General features: G+C 46.5%; 1 protein-coding gene across 1 annotated transcript in view; it reads right to left on the bottom strand.

Moving 5' to 3' along the window:
• grid2 (glutamate receptor, ionotropic, delta 2) overlaps positions 1-27,500 on the bottom strand; it is a 733,635-nt gene that overhangs the window by 16,934 nt on the left and 689,201 nt on the right. Inside the window, exons 16-17 of the mRNA XM_063194215.1 lie at positions 25,957-26,123; positions 3,453-3,693 (exon numbers count right to left, since the gene is read on the bottom strand). Of these exons, the coding sequence (XP_063050285.1) occupies positions 3,453-3,693; positions 25,957-26,123 (408 nt within the window). The remainder of the gene's footprint in view (positions 1-3,452; positions 3,694-25,956; positions 26,124-27,500) is intronic.

Here is a 27,500-nt window from a genome sequence, read left to right as displayed (position 1 = left end):
GGGCCCCATCTCTCCCTGGGTCCAGGACAACTGTCCCCTTTGTCCCCACCCCTGTCAGCACCCCCTGCATGTCTGCTTGGAGTGGACTCCATCAGGAAGCTTTTGTCTGATCCCCCGCCACATCCACATCCACATTCACATCCTCATCCTGTTAGCGATTATATTGACACCCTCTGCAACACCAGTCTGCCATCTGTAATCTGAGGCATAATGTGTATCATTCGTTTTTTCCCTGTTGCTCTTGTGTTTTTGTGGAGGCCCAGGCTGCTGAGAGCTGATGGAGCCAGAGATGCCAATGGTGATGGCAGTGTGCAGGAATGATATGGCAAGAAAATGGGGGGGGGGGTGCATGGAGGAAGATGCTTCTGTTCTTCCATGTGTGTGTGTGCGTGTGCGTGTGCGTGTGGGTGTGGGTGTAGGTGGTGGGGGAGATGGTGGTAAGATGCTGCTGTAGCTTTCTGTCGGCGGGTGGTTTGCGTGTGTGTGTGTGCGTGTGTGTGTCGGCGGGTGGCGGGGACAGCAGACGAGGCGGTCACACTGACAGATGAAAGCTGGTCTGATTGCAGGGGGCCTCGTTGGGGAGAGAGAGAGAGAGAGAGAGAGAGAGAAGAGAGAAGAGAGAAGAGAGAGGAAGAGGAGCAGAGAGACAATGCCTCGCTCTATGATCAAACGCTACTTCAAGGTTGGGCCCTTGTCGTGCTTTTTTTCTTCTCTCCCCCTCCTTCTTGTCTTTTTTCCCCCCTTTCTTTCTTTTTTTTGATTGAGGATGAAAAGTAATTTTCTTCCCTCTATATGCTACCTGCCGTGCGGAGGCTCTGCTACAAGGAGCCCAGTGGGATTCAATCGCGGCTGAGGGAACGAGCGGCAGGGAGATGTATGGAGTTTGAAGAGAGAGAGAGAGGAGCACTGAAGGCCTGACTGAATGGAGTGGACCCTCTTAGATATTTATACACTGTAGCAGCTAGTCTATATATATATATAATAAATATATATATATAATAATAATATAAATCACATTATTATGTTTTTGCTCCATGGATGGAGCTCCAGGCTGATCTAAGGCCAGGGAATGATCAAAGCTCTTACGTAAAAAGAAAAGACGAAAAAGAAAAGAGAAAAAAAAGAAGAAGAAAAAAAGAAAAAGACACTTTGGGTCCTTGAGGGAATTTAGGTCCTTGAGGGTTCTGCGTGGATGTAACGTCGGTCGTGGCGGCCGGGGTTCTGTGATATCACAAATTACGGCGGATATAAATTATACTGAGAGTCTGACCTTCTGGTCCGCCTCTGTCTCTCCTCACATAAATCCAATAGCGGCAGCGCCGGCGTTTCCACAAACGCCCCGCGTGCGAGCGCTTAAATCTGCGCATGAAGCCGTGTTTAATGTGGAATTAAATTTACGACAGGCCGCCGTATAATTTTACAGTTAATGTGTGTGTATTGAATGGTAACTGCTGAATTCTTTATGAACTATTGACTTGATGAATTGCGCTTCCAACTAACCTACACTGGGCAAAAAATGATATTAGTATTTGTTGTGTAAAAAAAAGTACAAGGATATTTGGGTACCATCACTGCGTCCTGGGTCTATTTTTTTTAGCTCTGAATTTACAGAATACAAATGCATTCATATAATAACACGACATTTTTCATTCTTGAGTACACCTGCATAGATTTTGTGGCAACTATTTCCTCCTAATGTGTGGCTTAAACACTTGTATTTATGTCTCTGTCAGCTGAATGTTGAAATAAGCCTCACAAAAACGTAGCTGGGCTGGAAGCCTAATCATTTGGGTGTGCCCAGACTTTGAATGGCCGTTTTTCTCCTTAAAATCCATCTTATATTCCATTTGTATTCGTCAATTACCTAAACCTCCCCCCTATCTCCACCCCTCCCAATGCTCCCTTCTCTACCGACTGCCCCCAAACAATAAACAGAACAAGGCTGTGCTCAGACTGACACCCTCCATTTCTATCTCATTAGTCTCAGGCAGGCCACCAAAACACTTACCATGGCCCTGCCCGACTACCCTGCCTGCCCATCCTCCAGGCTTCTTCAATAAAGCTGACCACCACCACTCCCATATAGGCTACTACCTACTGACTGAGTCCTATGCCTCCCACTTCTTCCCTAAAATAGATACACTGGCACGTGCTCAGACCAAACCTCCTCTTTTTTACTCCTGTCTTCTCAATCTCCTTCCAGACAACCAAACAGGCCACTGAACAACAACCCACTAGGCCTGTACAATATATCGGAGGCCCATTCCCATATACCCAGACCTACTCACTGAGTCATCCTAGATGCCCAGACAGGCCACCAAACAATAGTTGCCTCCACATCTGCCTGTCCTGCCTACACCCACATCCACACCCTCCTACAAGAACTGTTCAATACATCTGACCACCACTCCCATACACCCATACCTACTGACTGAAAGTCCTGTGCCTCCATCCTATCCCCTGATACCCAAACCTAGCCTGATTATCATCCACTTTCAAATCTTTTCGAGACATGGTCTGACCAAGAGCATAACAATTAACATTTCCCAAGCAGCATGGTTGACCCGCTGAAGGTGTTGCGTCACTAGGAGGGCATGGCCTGGCTAACCCAAACCAATCTTATTCATTTTTTTGTCCTTCTTTACGAACACACACATCAATCCCTGATCACATGGCCACATCATGTAAACCTCCCGCCCGGCCACTCAAGTCCTTGGATGGTACGTCCGAGCACTCACAGCTGCTCCACCATCCGAAGTGCTTACCAACCTACCCACCAACCTGCTAACACAATCCACCTAGCCGACTGCGTACCCACCCACCAACCTACCTGACCTTCTACCTGACCGCACACCCAGCCACTGTGTGCCACCCTCCCATCCAATTGCTTCAACTCCTTGGAGGGCGCGCGTGAGATCTTACGGCGGCTCCACCATCCCACATGCTTACCCACCTACCCACCTTACCACAATCGACCTATCCGACTGCGTACCCTCCAACCTACCCCACCACCTACCTCAACCAAACTTGCCACAGACTGCATGCCACCCTCTAGCCCGGCCACCCACCTCCTAGGAGAGCACGCGTGAGTTTTTATGGCGGCTCCACCATCCCACACGCTTACACACTCACCCAACCAGATACCCAATAACAGAGTGCACCTACCCGACTGCATACCCACCAACCTACCCCACCACCTACCTCCCACCCAATCCTCCCACCCACTGCGTGCAACCCTCCAACCCGATCACTCACCTCCTTTGGTGGGCTTGCGTGAGCCCTCGCGGCATCCACCCACCATTCGACATGCTTACCCACCCCCTCGTCCAACCCACCTACCTGTGAGCACATATGTACGGTAGCAGATTGCATACCCACCAACCCACCCACCCACCTACGTACCTGACCGCAAACCCACTCCGCGCCTCCCTCCCTCGCGCCCGACCACTCACCTCCTTGGAGGGCACGCGCGAGCCCTTGCGGCGGGTCCACCAGGTCTCTACCATGGCGATGAGGCACGAGAGGACCACGCCGGCGGCCAACACGCAGAAGACGCCGGCAAAGCTGTGGATGTCCAGGGCGTTGCCCCGCTGCTGCGCCCCGACCGCGGAGTGCATGTCGCACGGGCCGTCGCGAGGCCACCACTTCAGCTTCAGAATGTCCATGTCGCCGTTCTGCTGCAGCTCCAAGATCCTGTGATGAGGAAGTAGGGAGGGGGGGGCAAAGAAGGGTGTGGGTGGGGGGAGGAGAAGAGAGAGGGAGGAAGAGGAGGAAGAGGAGAAAAGAAAAGGATAAAAAGGAGGATAATAAGAAAGAGGAGGCGGAGGGGAAAGAGAAGCAGGGGTAAAAAAGGGAAAGAAGGGTGTGGGGAGGAGGAAGAGGAGGGGGATGGGGAGAAACCCAAAGTTAGGAAGGGCAGGGACAAGCAGAAAGAGGAAGATGGTGGAGGAGAAAGAAGAGGAAAGGTAATGGGAAAGAGGTGGAGGAAGATGAGGAGGAGAGAGGGGTGACGAGGGGGAAGAGAAGGATGAGAAGGAGGAGGGACACAAAGGGAGGAAGGGACGATGTCTTGATTAGAAACAATGCATTTCACAGGTGAAGCTACCTCCCCTGTGCCGAATTGCAGAGCCTTTTCATTCACTGATTAGAATTGAAACACTTGATTTGTGAACTTGAAACACTACTTCTCACACTTGGACTTGTTTCCATATTTTCCAAACAAATCAAAAGATGGAAAATCCCACTTATGCAACTTTAAAAAGGATTCATTGGGAAGTCATAAATACTCACCCTATTGGCGTAGGCATTATTCAACAGTAGCTTACTGAGAGAACAACCCCAAAAAACCCTAAAAAACAACACACCTTGCAGTGGCAGCAGCGCAAGGACAAATATTCCCTTGGAAACCACTGTTTTTTTTATTCCACCAGTGTGGTGGCTACTGAAAAAAAAAGTGATTTGTTAGCTACCACTCCGTGCCAAGAGACGTCAATGTCAAGAGCGCAGCAGGCCTGCTCACCGCATTTCCACTTCTCAACACTAGAGGGCAATGTTTACCCAGCCACAAACACCCGACACAAAGCCAAACCTCTGCTTCAAAAAGACCCGCAGCACTTTGTTGTATAAAGAACATTGTGTGGAGCAGCTGTAATGACCTCCATCTATACGGCAAATGAATTACAGTAGGAATGTTAGAATTTAGAGGTTTGTCCGGCCTTCTTTTAGTGACTGTGTATGAATTGATTTGATTTGAATACCTCACTGGTGGTCATGCAGTACAAAGAATGGGAAATATATAAAACAGAAATAGGCTATAACAGTGTTAGCTGAACCAGTGTAGCAGACCACCAGGAGAGCCAAATGGGAATATTTACCCAGTCTAATCGGCTGGCATGGGGCCTGAAACACAGATAATGGGACTGGGTGGCCAAAGGACTTTGACTGGGGTTAAAAGGACAAAAGGACAGTAGCAACTCAAAGAGAGAGAGAGAGAGAGAGAGAGAGAGAGAGAGAGAGAGAGAGAGAGAGAGAGAGAGAGAGAGAGAGAAAGAACGAGAGAAAGAACGAGAGAGAGAGAGGAAAAGAGGTAGATGGAGAGAGAGAAAGAGAGAGAAGAGAGGAGAGAGAGAGAGAATAAGAAAGAAAGAGAGAGAGAAAGAACGAGAGAGAGAGAGGAAAAGAGAGTCTGTCTGTCTATAATTTAACGGCCGTTGCACATCGCACAGTGCACCATCCAGGAGGAGGGCACCCCATAGGTCAGCTGAACGTGTCAGAAAATAATTTATCTGAGGTGGCTGCCATGTTCCTCAAGCTCCCGCTGAGGAAGCTCCACTGCTGCGCTGCGATCATTCATAAAACATATCCATAAACATTACATCCTCCCAAACGTGGCAGAATGTGATAAGATGCCTGGGTGATATTTTCATCGTTCGTTTTTATGTATTTATTTTGATATTATACGTTTTTTTTTTTCTCAAAAGGCTGCACACAGATCTGTGGACTGGAAAAGACTGGCTGTCTTTGATGAGCTCGCCATGCGACTGCTGTGTGTCGTAGTGCTCTTTGATGGTAATGTTCGCGCCGCTTTATCTTGTTCCGTCTTCACTCCCCGATGATGGCGGTCGACTCGTGTGTTCCTCCCTTGAGCAGCAGTTAGTCTGTCTTGACTGTGCTTGACTGAGGACATGAGTCCGTGCGGACGTGCACGCACATGCGCGTGCGCGTGCGCGTGCACACACACACACACACACACACACAGGCAGACGTTCACGCACATGCACGCACGCACGCACGCACACACACACACACACACACACACACACACACTCACACACGTACGCACGTGCGCGAGAGAGAACTGGCAGCGTCACCAAATGTGGCCAATCTCCCCCACTGCACAGCTTCATTTGTGTATTGTTCATTATTATTTAAAGGGAAGTCGTGCTTGACAAAATTAGCCTCCCTTATAGGGTGACATTCGAAGTCCCTCGCCGGGGATCAATGGATCGGCTGGTCAATGGGCCTCGTTATCCTGATCGGTACGTGCTGATCTTTTGTTGACAGGGGGGGGGGGGGGTTACTTCCGTCCCCAAAAAAAGCCACGGGGTGTGTTGGTGCCTCGTTAACGTCTGGTTATTAATGCATTGTTATCGACAGACGTTTGCTCGAGCATGGTTCATTATCTCTGTCAATAATTAACACCAGAGCCTTGTGAGAGAGTGAGCGAGCTAGCGAATGCTCCAGACTCCCAATGCGACAAACCTCAGAAAAAAAGAAATAAATTAGGCAATTCATTAATGTCCTTCTGCCGCCTCATTTAAAATATACTTCATATACAGTCGCAATGCAGGGCCATCTGCGGGAGTTCACGGCCAGGCATGACTGAGACGCGTGTTCCGACCCAAAAGAATGGTTCATCTTTACAAAACAATGCGGTTCCTTAGCAACAAGGTTCTATAGAATGCTTGCTTGATGGATGACTGACCGTGAGCAAAAATCAAGGCAATTCTGGTAGAACATTGGTAGAACACAGAAAGGTCAATAATATGTACCTTGGTAGAATGGATTCTGCTACACAAACAAATGGTTCGATAGCATGCCCTTTGAACAAGACCATTTCTCTGGATTTCCACTCGGTAATCAGCAATGGGCAAGTGTTCATTTCATCCATATTCGGCACATTTTTGCTCCAGCACTGCAGTGTAGTGCAGAGCTGCAATGAAGCCGTCCGGGATGGCAGATGTCACTGCTACATGCGGTTTCCCCCCTCAGAAACGAATGAAGTTACCAAGAGATAACGGGTGACTAAAAGGCTTAATGAATTAGGAGAGTGTGAAACGAGCAGAAAAAGAGACAGAGACTGAGAGAGAGAGAGAGAGAGAGAGAGAGAGAGAGAGAGAGAGAGAGAGAGAGAGAGAGAGAGAGAGAGAGAGAGAGAACGAAAGAAAAAAAGAAAGAAAGAAAGAAAGGAAATCTGTGGCAGAAAAAAAACAATCCTCCATTATTTCCCACAAAATGGAGGATTCAAACTGACGCTTTCCTCTGATGAAGGGGGTAGGTGGGAGGGGCAGGCAAGCAAGCAAGCAACAATCAGACTGTGACTTTACATTCATAATCGTACATCATTTCCAAAACACAATTAAGTGATGTGACACCCCGCACAAAACTCAATTACTGAAACTTGGGAACTATTGGCATTCACAGTAATCTGTAGCACATGGGCCATTTGAATACGGGAATGAATAACAGGGCTGTCAGGGCGTATTTCATTGCCTTGATTGCACAATGCCTTTTCTGGGACGCACCTTTCTACTAATGATGTCTCTTGCCAACTTGTCTAACGAAAACAACAAGCGTTAGAGAAAAGGTGAGAGCAGGATGGTCTACAGAAAGAAAAAATAGAAACTTCTCATGTGCTCAGTATAGTACATGTGTGTTTTGTAGGTGTTTCAGTGAAGTTGTGAGAAGTGTTTATTTTTTGCTTGGCTAAGCATTAAGGAGGAAAAAGCATGTGCCAGCCAGCACAAGGAGAAAAAAACAAAACAAAAAAAACGCTTGATGTCTTAGCCAGCAGAATGGAAACCGCTGTGATGGTGACAGTTTCTTGATTTTCATTTTCAGCAGAGCTTGTGAATGTCACGTCTCACCCTGACTCCCCCTGTTGTTTCAATCAACTCTGAAAATGTGTAGAGGGTGTTACATTACAGTCGCATCTCAAGCTAGCCCGTTTGAATTATACTGCCGAGTTAAAGTTTATAGTCTAAACCCCAATTCACACAGGATTAAAATGACCTATGGACCCACAGGTAATTCGGAATAATTACGGAGAATGTCCGAGTTCTTAGTCCTGTGCGAATGTGCCATGTTGGTTATTTGCAAAATAATAATTCCGGCGCAAATTACATAATGTTTTTCTGCAAAACACAGGCATCCGGTGATAATATAAAGTTCCGCGTGAATGTGCAGGTGTGTGTTTGTGATTGCAATTGCATGTCTCTTGTCTTTTCCTGGAGTGAACACAATCCTGTCCCATGACGTGTTAAGTTCCCTCTGCATACAAGCCACCTGCTAAGGAAGAGACTTCTAGCTTCTCAGTTCGAAAAACTGGTTCTGGGCTCGTACAGTATTCCCGTATCTTCTCCTTTCCTTGATTAGCAGGTTAGCTTGTACCTGATGTTCAACTCCAACCCCCTCCCTCCCGCCCCCACGGGATCCCAATGACTTAATGTAGTCACTTAATGCGATCAGGTCTGTAGCAGCTCTGAGAGCAAAAACACATTACACCCCCGGTATGTTCAATCATTCTAAATGATCTCCGCACCTGACCCTGGCCACTGAATTGGTGTAGCGCTGTCGGAGTGGCTGGAGTTGACGTGACCTGTGGAATTGGCCTGGATCAGAGCCAGGGCCCCCAGTAGTGATGGCTGCATAGCACACAGCCTACCGTATCCTCTTCAACAGGCAGCACCAAGTAAGATTACTGCTCTGACCTAACAGGCCCAGTTTCTGGGGCCCAAGAGCTCAGGAGGCCCTGAAGCCCAAGCCTTCGTGCTGCGAAAAAAAAATCACACTTCATTACTGGTCTAGATTTGCGATGCCATGGGGGGCGGGGGGTGGGGGCATTCTGTCTGGCCCAGGGGCCCATGGAGTCATAGTCTGTCCCTAGGCAGGACTGGTGCCTGGTGTCTGGGGTTAAGCCCGGCCTAATGAGCTCATCTTGAAAGGAAGGTGGAGGAAGCCATCATGGCTTGACACTTTTTTTCCCCCGCCTGTCTCTCTGTCTTTTTTCTCTCTCTCTCGTTCTTGCTCTCTCTCGCTTTCTCTTTCCTTTTCCCCCTGCATCTCCATACTAAAAGCAGAGGCCGCCTGCTGCTACCTCTGTCCAACTGGTGGAGGAGAAAGGAGAAAAAGAAGAGAGGAGAAGGGAGGGATCAGGAATGGAAGGGAAAACGATGGGGAAACAGGTTGAGGGAGAAGAGGAGAGAAGGGGGGAAACAAGACGAGGGACAGAGAGAGAAGAAGAGAGAAGAGAACAACATGTTGAGGGAGAAGGGAAGGGGAAAACATGGTGAAGGAGGAGAGAGAGGACAAAAACATGGCGGGGACATGGGTAAAGAAAAAAAAAACATGGAGAGAGAAAGAAGAGGGTACACCGCTACATGGCTACATAAAGGGGAAAGAGGGACATGGACAAGGGCAGGAGAGAAAGAACATGGAGAGGGAAAGAGAGAGAGAGACAAGCAGCGGAAAGCGAAACAGCTTCTAAGATGAATGCATCCACCCAGGCCGGCCTATCGTCCCTCACCCGCCTCCGTCGCCTTCCCGTTCGCCTTTACCAGCGCTTGGTCTGGGCTCGGCTCATGGCTCTAAATCACAGCCCCAGCACAAAAGAGACACTTCCCTGTCAAATTATATACATCTTCCACTCCGCGTGCAGCGTCAGGGTCCTAACTCCAAAGTGGAAATCCATTCGACACAACTGCAGCGGGGGGGACATCACTAATCATTTAAAATGGGGGTGAAACGAACTCTATACACGAGGGGAAAAAAAGGCAGGAAGGCAGGCAGGCAGTCTGGGCCTCTCACAAAAACATACCTCCTCGTTAACTTGCTGTGGGCATTTTTTACTTTTTTTGTACTTTTTTGGGGGGAGTCTGTTTTTCCTCTCTTGTCGTCTGCGATGGCCCGGGCTTTTATTGATCGTTTGAGGTTTTTCAACGGAGCTGATAACAACGCAGGCTGAGACCCTGAAACGAATGTCGGCCGGTAGTAGAACCTTCTTTCCGTGCTGTCACCTCTACTTTAGCACTTCCGCAAATAAGTGGCGGGGAAAAACACAAAACACTGGTAGAGCATTGCTCTGCCGAGATGAGATCTTGTCTCATTTCAGGGGGAGGATGTTGGCACTGAAACAGTGTGGTGGTGGTAGTCGGAAAAAAGAGTGACCTTGCCGGGTGTGTGTGTGTGCAGCCTCTCCCCAAAACAGCTGGTTGTCGTCGACAAATTAACACCCTTGTGCTCTTAATGAATTAGCACCCCATCATGGCAGACAAATGAAGTGTGTGTGTGTGTGTGTGTGTGTGTGTGTGTGTGTGTGTGTGTGTGTGTGTGTGTGTGTGTGTGTGTGTGTGTGTGTGTCTGTGTGTGTGTGTGTGTGTGTGTGTGTGTGTGTGTGTGTGTGTGTGTGTGTGTCTGTGTGTGTGTGTGTGTGTGTGTGCATGTGCGTGTGTGTGCATGTGTGGCAAACAAATTAAGCCTTCTGTGTGCCACATGACTTAACACCCCTCCGGTCCTCTCCAAGAAGGAGAATCAACACCCTAATATGCCCTTGAGGGAGGGGAAAAGCGAATCGTGTGATGTGCTGCGGTTCCGAAGGCTGGGGCAGAGAGAGACGATGATGACAGCTCAGATGTCATGGTAAATAATGTGACGTGTGTGTGTGTGTGTGTGTGTGTGTGTGTGTGTGTGTGTGTGTGTGTAAGAGAGAGAGAGAGAGAGAGAGAGAGAGAGAGAGAGAGAGAGAGAGAGAGAGAGAGAGAGAGAGAGAGAGAGAAATGAAGTGTGTGTGTGTGTGTGTGTGTGTGTGTGTGTGTGTGTGTGTGTGTGTGTGTGTGTGTGTGTGTGTGTGTGTGTGTGTGTGTGTGTGTGTGTGTGTGTGTGTGTGTGTGTGTGTGTGTTTGTGTGTGTGTGTGTGTGACAGGCAAACAGTGGGTGGAGAATGGAGAGGAAAGGGTCAATGTTGAGTGCATTGTTGTATGTGTTCATGTCAGAGTGACTGCCACCTCCTCACTTGAACCCAGAGAGGAAGGTCATCACAGCCAGAGAGAGAGAGAGAGAGAGAGAGAGAGAGAGAGAGAGAGAGAGAGAGAGAGAGAGAGAGAGAGAGAGAGAGAGAGAGAGAGAGAGAGAGAGAGAGAGAGAGAGATAAATAGATAGAATAGAGAGAGAGATAGAGAGAGAAAGAGAAAGCAAGAGAGAGAGAGCGTGAGGGGTCACCGTGGCACTGGCATGGGTTTGTGAGTTGCAGGAGGTCTGGAGTTCAAGGTTGACCTCTATGGCTTCTCCCCTGCTCTGGTGAAGTACTCAATATATCTGTCGTTTCACTCAGGCTATGGTGCCTGTTATGCTTGCTATTTTCTCTCTTTTCCTCTCTACCTCTCTCGCTCCCCTTGCCAGTTTCAATGTGATTCCAGGAGGCAGCAATCAAAGGTAATTCTGCAAAAATAGCACATACAGTAGCCTACTGTGACCGTGACATTATGTCCTTTTCACACTTATTTGATCTTCCTTCTTGGAAATCTTTATGTCTGCGCAATGCATGTAGGTATGTTTGTATAGGAGACAAGAGGCACTGTATTGCAGTGTCTTTATGTGCATTTACGGGGGCTCTAGCACTTCACTTTTCCAGTGTCAGGAGGCAAACAGCATTTTTTGATGTCGCTAAGCAGCAGCCAATGATATCTATACTCTTCAGTGCAAGCAGGTGTTGCATATGAAAATAACCTCTCTTCAATTCTATAACTATTCTTCAATTCTCAGGCAAAGTGATCTCCGAGCCCGTTGGTAATACAATATAATGTAACATAGTACTATTGTACTGTATATTTTCATGTGTTGAGAGAGATACTTGTATTTTTTTGCGGGGGAGGCGCCAACTCTCAGGCAGCCGTCAATGAACTCTTAAGGATGTAAAATGACTATCGCGACTTCTTTTTCCAGAGCAGGGGCATACGTAACTTTCATCAAGGATATGGGGATCAGGGAAGCTGACCGGGTGGAAGGATTTCCAGATGATTTTTATCACGGACCCAGGCAAAGCTATCAATGGCCCTGATGGGGATTATGACCCTCACAATAATCAGATTAGGGCCTAATCATTAGGCTAACATAATTCCCCGATATCACATTGTTATTACCTATTTACTAAGTTTTTCCCCTGATTCTGGAACCCCCAATGATAAAACCCAAATAAGATACGCAGATGTTTCCCAAGCAAGTCATGAGCCATTTGGAAATAGAATACTGGTATATGTGTATTGTAACACAATATTTTTTGCAGTGTTAATTACACTTTAAGTGCACTATGTGCATTTCATGTGTGTTAAATGTGAAAGTGTTAGATGAACACTGGAAGGTTCACTGTGCGTATCTTGGGAAATATATTTATGTTGCGTAAGGGAGGTCTCCAACTCTGACTCTCAGGCAAAGGAAGCGAACGCTAAGCCCTCAGCCCTGTGGTGCTGGTCACAAATCAGTCAGGGTGACGGCTTGGCCTGGCTGGCTGGCAGGCGACTGGACTGACGCGACGTGGTTGGCTGGCTCGTCTCCACGGACAACTGTACCGCGGGGCTAATCACAAGAGCTTGGCCACGCTGTATAGCCAGCCACAACCTAAACCACAGCTGTAGCCACGGGACTCAAACATCAGTGCGAGTCGTCGTGCAAGGTGCTCAAGCCTTACGGCTGATATATCGCCTTTGGCTCTCTCAGCACGTCTTCAACAGAGGCTGAAGATAAGGACCGAGGGAGGGAGGGAGGGAGAGAGGATGAGAAGGAGGAAAGATAGACAGCAGATAGGATATTGACAGAGAGAGAGAGACAGAAAGAGTGAGGAAGAATGAGTGAGTGAGTGAGTGAGTGAGTGAGTGAGTGAGTGAGTGAGTGAGTGAGTGAGTGAGTGAGTGAGTGAGTGAGTGAGTGAGTTAGTGAGGGAGTGAGTTAGTGAGGGAGGGTGGGAGGGAGGAAGTGTGAGAGAGAGAGGATGAGAGGACAAAAGACAGACAGCAGATAGGATATTGACAGAGAGAGAGAGAGAGAGAGAGAGAGAGAGAGAGAGAGAGAGAGAGAGAGAGAGAGAGAGAGAGAGAGAGAGAGAGAGCAAAGAGGAGAGATAGGCAGCAGACGGGATACTGACAGAGAGAGGGAGAGGGAAGAGAGAAATGGAGAGTGAGTGAGTGAGTGAGTGAGTGAGTGAGTGAGTGAGTGAGTGAGTGAGTGAGTGAGTGAGTGAGTGAGTGAGTGAGTGAATGAGTGAGTGGAAAAAGGAAGATAGGATACTGAGAAAGAGACAGAGAGCAGATAGGATACTGAGAAAGAGAGAGAGAGGGAGAGAGAGAGAGAGAGAGACAGAGAGAGAGGGTGAAAGAGATAGACAGAGGATGAGTAAGAGACAGGATGAGTAAGAGAGAGAGAGGGTGAAAGAGATAGACAGAGGATGAGTAAGAGACAGGATGAGTAAGAGAGAGAGGCATAGAAAGGGAGGGAGGAGAGTGGGAGACAGAGAGAGGAAGGCTGATGGTGAGTGGAAGAAAGAGACAGATAGAATTTTATATGAGGGCAGTAAAAAAGAAAGGGAATACACGAAAGAACAGAACTATAAGAAAAAGAAGCTCAGTGAGAATTCAATGTCTTTGCAAAAGGCAGCGATGCACATGACTTAGATGCTTACTCTTTTGCTTTAAACTGAAATGAATCTAACTGCCATGCCACGGAAGGCTGTCTGTCTTACGCTTGGCAAACCTGCGTGCCAGCGTTCCTGTTGGTACTGTCCCTCCTTCAGGGATGTGTGTAGTGTAGTGTGTGTGTGTGTGTGTATGTGTGTGTGTGTGTGTGTGTGTGTGTGTGTGTGTGTGTGTGTGTGGCAACCACGGGAGGTTGCAATGGGAGTTGTTGCCATAGCAACGGAACCGCAGTTTTAAAAAAAAAGATGGTTCTCATGTTATTAGATAGCTTTGACAGGGGCAAACAAACTACTTGATAAGAGCGAGGGGAAAAAAATAACAGGAAATAAAGACCAGAAGGGGGGAGGAAAAAAAGAAAGGAAAAAACAACAAAAAAATCCAACCCTCCGTTTTTTCTCGGTAGACACAACGAATTACAACATCAGAGAGTGGCCAAAAACATCACCATGATGCATGGAGACAGCTGTATCTCACTCAAACACTCTTCCTCACAAAAGACACACACGCACACAAACACACACACACACACCCAGGCACGCAGGCACGCGCACGCACACACACACACACACACACACACACACACACACACACACACACACACACACACACACACACACACACACACACACACACACACACACACACACACACACACACACACACACACAATGAAACACCCCATGTACTGGATTTGACTGGATTTAAGGAGGAGAATTTCAAACATCGACTGGCTCACATGTTTCCTGGAATGAGCTGGAGCTGGAGCTGCTGCATGCACAGGGTGCTTAAGCACACTCGCGCACGCACACACAGTAAAAATGTCACTGAGTTGAGGAGCATGTCGAAGGTAGGACCTCCGTCCAAAAAATGGAGCTTGTCCCGGTGCCCAGTGCTTTTCAGCAGGACCCTGAAAAAATGTCACGATGAATTAAGCTTGTTCGGTCACTTGGAGTCACAACACAGCACAGCACAGCACAGCACAGCACCAGAGTCCATGGCTTGACACCCTGCTGCTACGCTTAACTCTAATACTGTGGGCCTCTTAATATTTGGCTGTCGTTTTTTAGCCCGTGACTGGAAAATCCAGCTCAGACTGCGATAGCCGTTAAGCGTGGGGGTAATATTTTAGCATGGAGTAGCCTGGAGCTAAATTGACATTCATTCAGTCTAAAAATGAACGTCGGGTCTTGCTGTTTTTTATTTATTTTCTTATTTTTATTTTTGAAGGTGATTTTCTTTTTTATATGTTCAGCATGTAATCATGAAATTGTTATAAAATAGAAACATTCATATGCTGACAGCATACATGTATATTGACAGCATTTGGAAATACAGCTAGAGAATTCAACATTTTTGAAAACGTAATTGGCAGCACGCCATTTGCTGTTTATGTGTTTGACTCTGGGGCAACAAAATGTGTTTTTATATATAGTTTTTTGAATGTAGTCACCCAGAGGTTGAAAACCCCCAAGGTAATACATCTGATACAGCTATGTTTTGTATTTTCCCCCCCTGTTTTTTTTGTGATTGTAAAATATTTCCTCACTTGGATTTTCTGCTCAGGGTTGTGCACGTGGCAGGGGCCAGCCAGCTGTTCTACAGTCTCTACCGTGTTTGTTTTGTTCAGCTATTTGTTTGTTCATCTGAAAGGCTCCCCACCCTTTACAATGTAATGTGGACCCAATTTTGGACCCCCACTATCCCCTGGGTGCGGGTCACCTGACCTATTGGCCCCCTCCAACCCAGTCGCCCTCCCTGGTTGCTGCATGTGCCTGGGACCCGTCAGCAAGCAGTGTTTTCTCCGCAGCGAGGCCATTCATTTGGTTAGCTCGGCGCGTGATGGATCTGCACAGATCTGTGTGGTGCGCAGCAGCGGCTCCCGCCGAGCTAGCAAAGCGAGCGCAACGGCAACGCGTATGCTAATGAGTGATGCTCTTCATCATCCCCAGACGTTGTTTACAGTATCAATCCTGCTCCGTTGGCGTCGGCGCGCCTCCATTCAAACTCACTAAATCCCACAACAGACTTTGACCCTGCCACCCGTGCCAATTAATTGCGCTGAGTGCTTCAAGCAAAGAATATTAACACATAACTCCTCCGTGAGGCCCTGATTCGCGGGGACGGCAGACAGGCGAGCAAAGCGGCCCGCATAAATCTGATAGCGGGAACATCTGTCAGCGGTATGGCAGGGTGGCTATGTATGTATAGCATAGCCCTGCTGCTGCACTGCCTGAGGAGGACTATATGGCTGCGCGTGGTTGTTGGTCGTAAAGCAATAAAGACGTTTAAATTTTGGATCTAAACTGAAGGGCAGCCTTGCAAGAGGACTTAGTCATGAAGCAAAAAGGATTTTCTCTCTTTTTTAAGGATATTTTATTAGCTTTTTCAGGCATTATTTATGTCCACTTTATAGTGACAGTGAGGAGCAACAGGAAGTAAGTGGGAGAGAGAGATGGTATGGGACTGGCAAATGACACCAGGCCGGACTCGAACCTGGGCATGTCGAAGTCGCTTGTTTATGGTGCGGACGGAGCGCTACATTAATTGTGCATTGTCTTAGTTGTAAGGCGATGAAGACATTAAGACTGGGATAAACTACAACCAATCACTGCTCATGGAAACTCATTTGGCTATGCATGGATTTTTAGGTGCAATATTTTCAAAGTTCAGTACAGCTCACTTACACAGATTTTTCTTGGAACCTGCACTGCATCGCCTCAAGACTACACTGTTAATGTGCTAAATGTCATAAGCACAGAGTCAAGAAAACCACATATTGTTTGGTCCTGTTACTGTGACTACAGTACAGCACACATACACACAGTGCACAGCACGTCTTTGAACCAGGTATAGATTTAAAGTAGAGGTATGCATGTTTGAGGATGTACTGGATTGGTGCCAGACTATATTTGGCATGATCGGTAAAGAGAGGTTAACCCGCAGGCTACATGTAGAAGTAAGGTAGGCTAAGCTACATATAGACATATAGGCTATGTCTGCCGTAAAGAAAATAAATATCCCTAAAATGCCTAAATACCAAAAATGTATTTATATTTTTATTTTTATAGTATATTTAATTATATTTCTATTTTTATTTACAGTTTTATTCTCAATGTAGTGATGGGGTTCCAAGTGCATACGCCAGTCAACCTAACCTGAAGATGTTTTTATTAGGAGCAATGGTGACATACACATACGACTCACTACGACATCTTGACAGAAAAGCAGAGTACCCCACCGTGCGGAAGGGAATAGGTGTCATCGTGAAGGAAGAAGCAATCAAAACAAAGGACGAAAAACTATCATGAGGGCTTTTCAGGAGTTTGTTTCTTCGTATGTAGTATGACAGTGAGTGAGTTGTCACAACCCTTTGCCTACTGTGATAAATGCAATGCTGTTGTGACTGCCACAAATCTGACACCCACAGGTCGGAAGCAGGTGATATGAAAATCACTTTAGCATCAATTATTATTAATAATAATTGTACTCACTTTCTGTAATTGTATTCACTTTCTGGAGAGTATATAAAAAACATGATTTTCAAAACCGCAAAAATATAAGGCTGCAAATCTATTGCAAATACACTTAGATGACTTTCCACCCGAGCTTCTTCAAAACAAAACAATACTACATGCAGGGACTCTGACAGTTTTGGCTGGGCCCAGGACAAAATCATCTGAAAAGCCCACCATCTCAACACATGTAATGTAATGGGGACCCAACACTGGACCCCCCATTTCCCCAGGCCTGGGACAACAGAGATCCCCCCTTAGCCCCCCCCCGTCATCTTCCCTGACTACATGTACTGTAACGAGTGAGGAAGAGGACGGAGTTGCAGCCCCCCTCCTCAGCCCTCATCAACCCCTCCTTTCCACCCTACTCATCCACTCCTCCTTTTCACCCCTTCTCCACCCTACTCATCCACTCCTCCCCCATTCCTCCTCCACACTCCTTCCTATTCCTCACAACTCCTCTCCACATTCTCTGTACTCCTCCCCAACTCCTCCTCCCACCTCATCCCACTCCTTGCTTCTTCCTACATCCTTCCCCATCCTCCTTCTCTGTTCTGCCCTCCTCTTCCCCATCCTCCTCTCCACTCCTGCATCCTCCTCCCTTTTTTCCTCACTCCTTGCTTCTTCCTACATCCTTCCCCACTGCTCCTTCTCTGTTCTGCCCTCCTCTTCGCCATCCTCCTCTCCACTCCTGCAACCTTCTTCATTTTTACCTCACTTCTCCTGAAGGCATCCACCTCTGGAGCTGAACACATTAAACCAGTCACCTGACCCACCTTGACGGGTTGTGTGTAGGTGATATGACAGCCTTCCCTCCCCTTTCATGATCGCTGTGTGTGTCTCTGAGTTTGTGTGTGTGTGTGTGTGTGTGTGTGTGTGTGTGTGTGTGTGTGTGTGTGTGTGTGTGTGTGTGTGTGTGTGTGTGTGTGTGTGTGTGTGTGTGTGCTTGTTTGCGTACTTGTGTGTGTGTGTGTGTTTGTGCGCGCGCATGCGTATGTGTGTGTTTGACGGGCCTCATGCTAGTTGATATGACAGCCGTCCCTCCCCCTCCCTGATAGCTGCCATGTCTGTACAAAAGGGGGCCTGCCTCTGGGGGAACGATGCTTAACATCAAAGCCCCCGACACTTCAATGACGCGCACTGAAATAAAGACAATATTAAACAACAACAACAACAGCTTACTTACTGGCTTCTTGTAATGATGCAAGTTTACGACTCTCTCACACTCTGAAATTGTTGGCGAAGTTTCTCTTTAATGTTTTTTGGGGGCATTTCAATTCACCTCCACGGGGAGCAGAAATAAATATCTCTTTATGTCTGAGTATTTCAATATTTTGTTGAACGTATATTGTACTTGGCCCTTTATATTGTACCTCTCCAGAGAGCATAGAATAGACAGCATAAACAGGGCCAGATTAAGATAGCCCGGGGCACCTAGGCTATATAGGTGGCTGTGGGCCTCCGTAGATGGCAAATTTCATGACGAAATTACACAAGACAGATCCATAATTACGAGCTAGGAATGTTTACCAGCATGGAGATGAGTATTAACACGATTTAAAACGGTACTCGACATTACAGATTCATTTTTCAATATTGCATCTCTCTACAATTCTGGGGTGAATTTCTCAAAACCAAAGTTGCTTACTACATTAGCTATCATTGGCAACTACCGAAGTTGCTAACAGGCTAACAACTTCTCTTTTGAGAAACTCACCCCTGGATTTTTTTACTTTTGGCCAATGGGTGGGCCTGGCAGGTGGGGGCTCCTAGGCTGCAGCCATACCTAGCCTGTGCGTTAATCCGGCCCTGAGCTTCTATAAAATGACATGGGCTCAACTCCATTTCAGCACCATAGAATAGACAGCGTGGACATTAACATGCGCTCAACATGTTCAATCTCCCATCACGAAGCCTCATATAATGACTGAGCAAAGCCATCGAAGATGTCAAGGACCCCAAGAACTGTCGCAGCAAACTCATTTCCCGTCTGCAATCCTTCACAGATATGGACTGTGGGTCCCGCATGCGTCTCATACTAAACACTAATAAATAATCATTCCCTCGCACTCATTTTCTTCCACAATCCCACATCTTTTATTTATTTATTTTTTACAAGCAAATCTGTGGAGGCTTGAGCATATAATTATGTTTGTATTTCTGTGTGTGTGTCTGTGTGTCTGTGTGTGTGTGTGTGTGTGTGTGTGTGTGTGTGTGTGTGTGTGTGTGTGTGTGTGTGTGTGTGTGTGTGTGTGTGTGTGTGTGTGTGTGTGTGTGTGTTTCTGTTTGTGTGTATGGGTACAGCTATTAGAAGGAACAGACTCAGTGAAGTATTAAACAGCTACATAGTGCATAGTATGTTTGAATTTGTGCGTGTGTGTGCGTGTGTGTGTGTGTGTGTGTGTGTGTGTGTGTGTGTGTGTGTGTGTGTGCGTGCGTGCGCGCACGCGTGCCCGTTCACATCTGTGCAACTGGGCAGACAATTAAGTGTAAACGTCCCCGATGCTCATCCTCTCCTTCCTACCTAAAAAGGTGGCACTACCTGATAACTACGTCTAGTCCTGATAGCTATGTCTTAGATGTGCCAGATGTAGGCAGCATGAAAGTCCAAATCATTAAGACACACTAAATAAGGCTTACTGTCACATCTCATATCTCATGTTTTCAGCATGACTCATCGCATCTGACTACTATCGTAATAATGATCTCCCCCAGACGAGCCGCTCCACATCCTCCGACTGTGCCGTCTAGTCTACATACTATGGACTTGGTCCCGCTACAGTTCAAGGAGTGACGTCAACGGTCGTCTTTCAAGCTTCGTCTTTCTATCTTTTTTAACACAGTAGGATGGCAGCATGACCCAATCAGCTCAGCAAACATGTTTATGTTGTTTCCCACAACGGCAGTGCATCATTACCACAGGCAGGTGTTAATCGTGCCGTCTAAGTTCGCCCAGTGACACTTTATGCGGATTGGCTGGCATGATTGGCCTGACGACGTACATAGATTTGAAAGTATGTTTGCCAACAGAAAGGGACGAGAATCACAACTAGCCCTTTTTGCAATTACGTGAAATGTGTTCCATTCTGAGGCGAAGCAGGTATAAGCAACTACTACTATTTTCCGTGGAAAACAGTGGTGTGTAAGCTAGTTGATGTCTATGCCATCCTCATCCAGTGCTAGTTATACCTGCTTTGAGTGCTTTGAAGGTTGAAGGTCTCTGACGTCATGTGACAAAGGCCTTTTTCAAACCCCTCTGAGCAAAGACATCTAGGTCCTTTTCTACCGTCCCTGCTTACAACTTTGGATGGGCCCAGGGCAAAGTCATTTGAAAGGCCCCTCCACCAAATACATACAATGCAATGAGGAGACAATTCTGGACCCCCCCCCCATCCTACTCTTAAAACCAGATTAGACTTCTGCAACTGCGCTCATCAAAAGTCACGTGGGAGGGGCCACAAACCAACTTTGTACTCATGCATCTGCGAGATCTACGAGGTCCGAGGTCTCGTCGTGAGCCACATTTGAAATTGCGCGATTACCTTCACTACTTGTAAGCACTGCGGTCATTATTAAGCAATGTTGCTTTCTAGCCCGGTTAGCTAGGTATTTTCACTCATATTGCAAAGGCAATGTACTGATATCATTATTTGACATATCCAGTCTGTTTTCACGAGCAGAAAATGTAAGCATGTAAACAATTGATTCTGCCGATGTGTGTTTACATTCGGTGGAGGAAGCTACAGTAGTAAAACCGCAGGCATTGTGCCACGAGTGTTCAACTGATGCATTGTTTGTTACTTAGTTTGTAGCTTCGTGTATATACACACATTTACACACAAGGCATTAATATAGGTTTTAACAGAATACAGCTCTGCTCTCACAAACTACCGGCATTGCGCTGCCAAAGAACAAGGAAGTAGCGAGACGACCAATCATAGCACAGAGGCTATGCGTCCGAAGCATAAATCTAGCTTTAGAAGATGTGGCACTGAATGTCAGTGTTAAATAGGCAAACTTCACATTTTGCTTCTCTTAGACTAAGGCACTTTTTTTTCTCTGATTCCTGTTTTGTTTACGGTGTGTAATTTCAACAGCATGTCAGCATCCATTTCTTCAGCAGGGTCTTGACATCCCTTTTTCCCTTTCCCCTCTTATTTCAAAAGAGCCCAGTGGGATATTTAATCAAAAAGCAAAAAGCACTATTCAGATCACTCTCTGACAACACAAAACACATTACGCCAGCTGTTGAAACGCTCACCCCCCCCTGCACCCGCCGTCTTTTGAGGCGACACGAAAGGTTACGTTTTAGCCGTGAGGTGATTGGAAAAGGGGGGCATACAGAGAGCAGCAAAAAGCACTAGCCGCTATCTAACCGCTCTGACGGAAAGGCAATTTCTCTACCTTTTGTGCTCCACTGACTCTTCTCATCGGAAAAAGAGGGGAAGGAAAGACAGAAAAAAGAAAAGAGTGAATTACAGAAAAAGAAAGAGAGAGAGAGAGAGAGAGAGAGGTAGAATTACAGAAAGAAAGAGAGAGAGAGAGAGAGAGAGAGAGAGAGAGAGAGAGAGAGAGAGTGTACAGGGTATGTGTTTTCATAACAATTTCTTTTTTGCGGGGGCTAATTTCCTCGGCATTGTTTCTGAAAGCTGTGGGAGCACTCAGGGTAAAGGGTTTTTTATGAGAATAGGCAGCGATGACTCCCAGAGAGGGCCGGAGAATGTGCCAGAAAATAATGACGGGGAAGCAAATCCGACTGTCAATTAATTGACTGTTGATTTTAATGAGAGCCATCATCGGTAACGTTAGCGTTTCACCAGTGGTGCACATCAAAACAGACGTAAACAGATACTGATGATGCTCGCTAACACACACACACACACACACACACACACACACACACACACACACACACACACACACACACACACACACACACACACACACACACACACACACACACACACACACACACACACACACACTTTTCATATTTTTCATTAGCTCTGCATGGCTCGTAAAAAACATTAAGCGACCCTTGTGTATGGGGAAATTACACATTTATGCATGTGGGGGCTGAGGGAGTATCACTCCTTGCTCACACAGTTATGTCACTCTCAGTATTTTTCCACAAACCTCATAAAACGTAGTAAATGCGGGCGATGCTAATGCATAAACATAGCCAATGCTAATGGACTTTACATAATATGGATATAAATAGCTGGAAATAAACATGCTTGAGAGTAATATACACATTCATGTGGGGTTAGCTCAGTGTGTGTCTAGTTTAGTTTTGGATGTTTGGTCTGTATACACCACACATCATATATTTACTGTATGTGCTTGCCAAGTGCAAGATCAGAGTGTATTTGGTACGACTTCATTGGAAAGTGTCAGGAGAGGGTTGGAGAGAGACACGAGCCTTTTAGGAACATGATTCACAGCATGAACATTATTTGGTTTAAGACTATATTTTCTTTGAATGATCATACTCTGTTTTATTCTTCGTTTTGGGATGGAGATATTGGAAAAAAGAGACGATAAATAAAGTGGGATTATCATTGACAATACGTGTCAAGAAGGGCTCGTGTCAACCTTACATGTCGACACCAGTCAAACACAGAGTCACTGTGGGCTCCACTGTTGATATGAGAGATGAGCTGAGCTGAGCAGAGTAAATATCATAATTCAAAAGCAAGGATTTATTCCAAGGACCCTGCGCAAGACGAGATGAATGGTGGAGCGCTCCCTTTCCCCCCCCTTTTTTTCCCTGTCCTTCAAATGTAAGCATAACATTGTTTGCTCATATCAAACGAGATGAAGAGACACAGAGAGCTATTGTGTAACAGAACACCTGGTGTGCCAATGGAGGTGTGGAAACTACAGTGGAAGGGGATATATACCGTATGTTCCTAATTATTCCATTCATCCACATCTGAATACGACTGCAGGTGAATAGGCTGAATAGGCTTCATGTCTGCCCTACATATTGTGCATGCATCTGTGAAGTCAGGGGTTCATCCTGGCCCGGACAGCTTTTCCTTGGCATATGTAAGCATGTATTATACACGACATGAATATTCATATATGATGGGCGTTTATCATGATGGCCGTGCTTGCATGGCCATTTTCTATGTACCTTTGCCAAGATAGCGCTGTAGCTTTTTCCCCCACTGTAACGTTTGTAGGTCTGATATTTCTGAATACCAGACCTGTGAATCTGATAACAGACCGCAGTCCATGGCAACAGACTTTTAGCCGAGCGGCTTATTCTTTTGTTTCATATTGCTCCGTAAGAAGTCTGGTCATTTACTCATAATTATCTGATGTCGCTGAGCAGCACAACAGAACAATCCAACATGTACAAATGAATGATGTTTGTGTGGTGTTATAGAATGGCAAACCAAGTTGGGTGAACAAAGCTGTCAGCTGCCGTGTGTAAGACGGTGTGAAAACGATGGAGAAGTAATGTATGTTTTTATTCCGATCACTCATATCTTAATACGATGGCAGGTGACACTGAATAAGCTTCATGCCTGCCCTACATAGTGTGCATGCATCTGTGAAGTCAAGAGTTCATCTCGGCCCTGACTGATTTTCCTTGGCATACGTTAGCATGTATTATACATGGCATGAATATTCATGTATGTTGAAGGCCTATATTCATCATAATTGGTGGGTATATTGGGTATATTTATCATAATTGGCGACTGGTGCTCGTTTGGTCTTTTCCTGTGTGCCTTTGCCAAAACAACCCTGCAGCTTTTTTCTGACCTCTTTACAGTTTATTTTGCGCTAATTGACAATTATTTATGGTGTAAAACAGAATTGCATTTCCTCTTAGGCCTTTATTGTGACAGGACAGTGTGAGAGGAGATAGAAAATGAGCAGAAGAGAGAAAGGGTGGGGAATTAGCTAGACCCAACTCGAACCCAGGAACCCAAGGCCATGCAAGGCAGTGTATGGTGGACATGGCACGCTGTGAAACAGCACCCCTAAAACTAAACTGCATTTCATTTTAAAGTGAGACTTTTTAACCATAAACTTTCAAAGTAACAAATTTACTATCAACCAGAGATGTGGACTTTGGACTTGTGACTTGGAATTGAGTCAGACTTGAGCACACAAATGACTTGACTTGAGACTTGACTTGGCGATATTAGGAATGACTTGTGACTTGACTCGACTTGCACGCTATTGACTCGAGACTTGACTTGACTTGACAGTTTTAGCTTGCAATGACTTGCAATAGTATGGCAAGTCTAAATGTATTTATCTTTTTGCTTTTGTATGTCAAAAAAATACATGAAAAAAATGAAATATTAAATGAATTGCCCTTAAACAATACCAGTAGGCCTTTTTTTGTTTCGAACGCGACTGACAAAGGGGGACATGCAGAGCATTGTGGAGTGGTAATGAATTTCTGACCGAAAGTAATTGTCAATGTTGCCCATAGAATACAAGGTGACTTGTTAGTGACTTGGAAAAAAATGAGACTTGGACTTGGACTTGACTTGGCTTTGGTACGACTTGGACTTGTACTTGACTTGGTTAAATGTGTTGTAACTTGTGACTTGACTCGGAATTGACTGGAATGACTTGAGACTTACTTGTGACTTGCAAATTAGTGACTTGGTCCTATCTCTGCTATCAACATAAATCAGCTTAGCTTACAGTCTTCTCTTCACACTAACCTGCTTGAATGCACTGTAAAAAACACTGTAAAAAAAGTCGATCGGTGGAAAATGCTGAGGATTTGATGCTGCGCTGAATGTTCAATTCATGATCATCAATGTAGATTGATAAACTGGCAATAGCGAGACTTGCGAGACAAACCTCCATCTACTCTAAGCCTCTATCTGTTTCTCATTCCATCCACAGCAAATTTTCTCCTCATAACCTGAATTTACTTTCATTGTGGGAATTCATTACTTGTAGCATCCACATGCAGTGTCGTTTGATGCATACCAAGTTGATTTGGGTGACAGGGTGAAGTGAGGCAAGGCTAGACAGGCCACCTCTGACAGCCACCAAAATATTGTATACACTCGATTCTCCACCCACCAACCCCCTGCTAGCCCTCAAACACCCCCTATTACCACATCTTACCTCCTCTCCAAATCCACTGCTCGGAACACCAACCTTTCAGGGATATAATTGATGCCTCAACTCACATGGACGAGAGTGACAGGTTGGACGGTGCGTGCTCTGCTTTTCACACTGACATTCCACATGCGAGGCCAGTCCTGTCCAAAATCCACTCACAGCACATGTTTTACGAGCATGTACAGCGTAAAAAATAAATTAAATGAATTTCTCCTTGTTGTTTTGTCTCTCAAGTTGTCTGGGGCTGATGCAAAACTTTGTGCTGGTGCAGGTTGTGATGAGGTAAATTTGCACGACTCGCTGTTCAGAGACTTGTGTTTACCATATGAACAGCATTGTTTGTATGAACCGATGGTTTCTGCAGGGCAAAGAGTGGTCACACACGATGTAAAGCTTGAGGGTGAGAGCTCGTATTTTCAAGGAACTTGGATTCATGGTGGTGTGGAATAAAATCTACTGGCAGGTAGCTTGATAAGCAAGACCCTCTCTACTTTCGTAGCTGATGGAATAAGTAGAGGGGGTGTGGCTCGTCAGGCTAACAGCCAGGGCCGTGGGGATAATTTCTGGATCTACATTTTTGATAATGTGAAAAAAAAATATATTTTGAAGGAAAAATCCAAGCCGGGAAGACAGCAAGAAATAAGTCCGAAATAGGGAGTTTCCCGTAGGGAGGGTTGACAGGTATGATTCTCAGTCCCACCCTACACCCACCACATCATCTTTAATACCCCCTGCACCCCTCTTGTACCTCTGGTAGAAGATGTCTCTGAAGGGGGCTACGGTGTTGCATGGCAATGCACCCTCCATAACCCCCTATAGCCACAAGCCTCCATCCCTACCCCCTTAACACCCCCCTCCCCCCTGCACCCCTCTTGTACCTCTGGGAGAAGATGTCTCTGTAGGGGCTGCCGTGTTGCATGGCGATGCCGTATCCGCGGTCGGGCGTGTTGCTGCCCACCGTGTAGAAGGAGCAGTCCTCATCATTGATAGCCACGTACTCCAGCACAGCTGCGTCCCACACAAAGGCAAAATGGCCGTACTTCACCTGTGAAGGAGGCAAGAGGGGAGGAGAGGAGAGACAGAGAGGGGGGCAGAGAGAGAGAGAGAGAGAGAGAGAGAGAGAGAGAGAGAGAGAGAGAGAGAGAGAGAGAGAGAGAGAGAGAGAGAGGAGAAAATATGAGATTAGAAGTGGACCAAAGAGTCCCACAAAAAAAAAAAAAAACACCAAATGGACGTACTTCACTTGTGGAGGGGAGAGAGAGAGAGAGAGAGAGAGAGAGAGAGAGAGAGAGAGAGAGAGAGAGAGAGAGAGAGAGAGGATATTGAGAGAGACTTTTTGAGTGGTTGGCTTTCTGGAACATGTGATTACACATGACTGTTCAAACAAACAAATCACACCCAAGTGCCACTGCATTAGCATACACAGAAATAAAGAAAGATGGAGGGAATACGAGGAGAGACGGATGAATGATGGAGAGAATAAGAAGAGGGATGGGTAGTGCAGGTGATCGGAGGTGCTCAGTGTCGTCATCACAGCCTGAGAGGCTTCACAGGAGAGGGGGACAAAACAAGGTCAGAAACAATAAGGTGAATGTTTTTTTTTCCTCATGTGGTATTGAGTTTTCTACTTTCAAATGCTCTCGTTTTTCACTGTGAAGTTTGAAGTGTCAGTGCATAGGTATTACAGGACTGTGATGGAGTGGCCATCACGAGGGTTGTGGGTGCACTTTGACTGTCATGCCAACGAGCCTGGCTCCTTGGTGTAGCGGTCAGAGTCCTAGTATGGTACCCCAGAAGTGAAAGCTGTGAAAGCCCAACTGGGAAACTCCAACTCCCATTCTCATTGTGACACAGCACTCCACAGCACACAAGTGAACACTGCATACTGCAGTGCACACAACGAAATTGCATTTATGCCTCACCCGTGCAAGGGGGCAGCCCCCAAAGGCGCCCCAAGGGAGCAATGTGGCAGGACGGTACCATGCTCAGGGTACCTCAGTCATGGAGGAGGATGGGGGAGAGCACTGGTGAATTACTCCCCCCACCAACATGGTGGGTCAGGAGTTGAACCGGTAACCTTTGGGCTTCAAGTCTGATGCCCTAGCCGCTTACCCATGACTGCCCAGAAGGTCTGGGTTCAAGTTTCAGCGAGGCAACTCTACTCCTCTAGGCTACAAATGGTGACAGACGTGGGATGACCAGCTATTAGGTCATTGGAGGTGCACATAGCTGTGTTAGCCATACGAGGGACCCCAGGACGTAGACATAGACCGTAAGGCATCCCGGACTTGGAGAAGTATGGTGGGTGGTACGTGAAGGACACAAAGAGTGTGCAAAGCATACGGATCCTCTTCCCGAAAGGGAAGGCAGTGTGATGGAGTGGCCCTCACCAGGGGGGTGCGCTCTGACTACCATGCTAGTG

This window comes from Engraulis encrasicolus, chromosome 3 (assembly GCF_034702125.1).
Source record: "Engraulis encrasicolus isolate BLACKSEA-1 chromosome 3, IST_EnEncr_1.0, whole genome shotgun sequence".
In the NCBI taxonomy this organism is placed as follows: Eukaryota; Metazoa; Chordata; class Actinopteri; order Clupeiformes; family Engraulidae; genus Engraulis; species Engraulis encrasicolus.
Note: the sequence above shows the minus strand (reverse complement) of the source record. Positions and strands in the feature narration are given on the sequence as shown.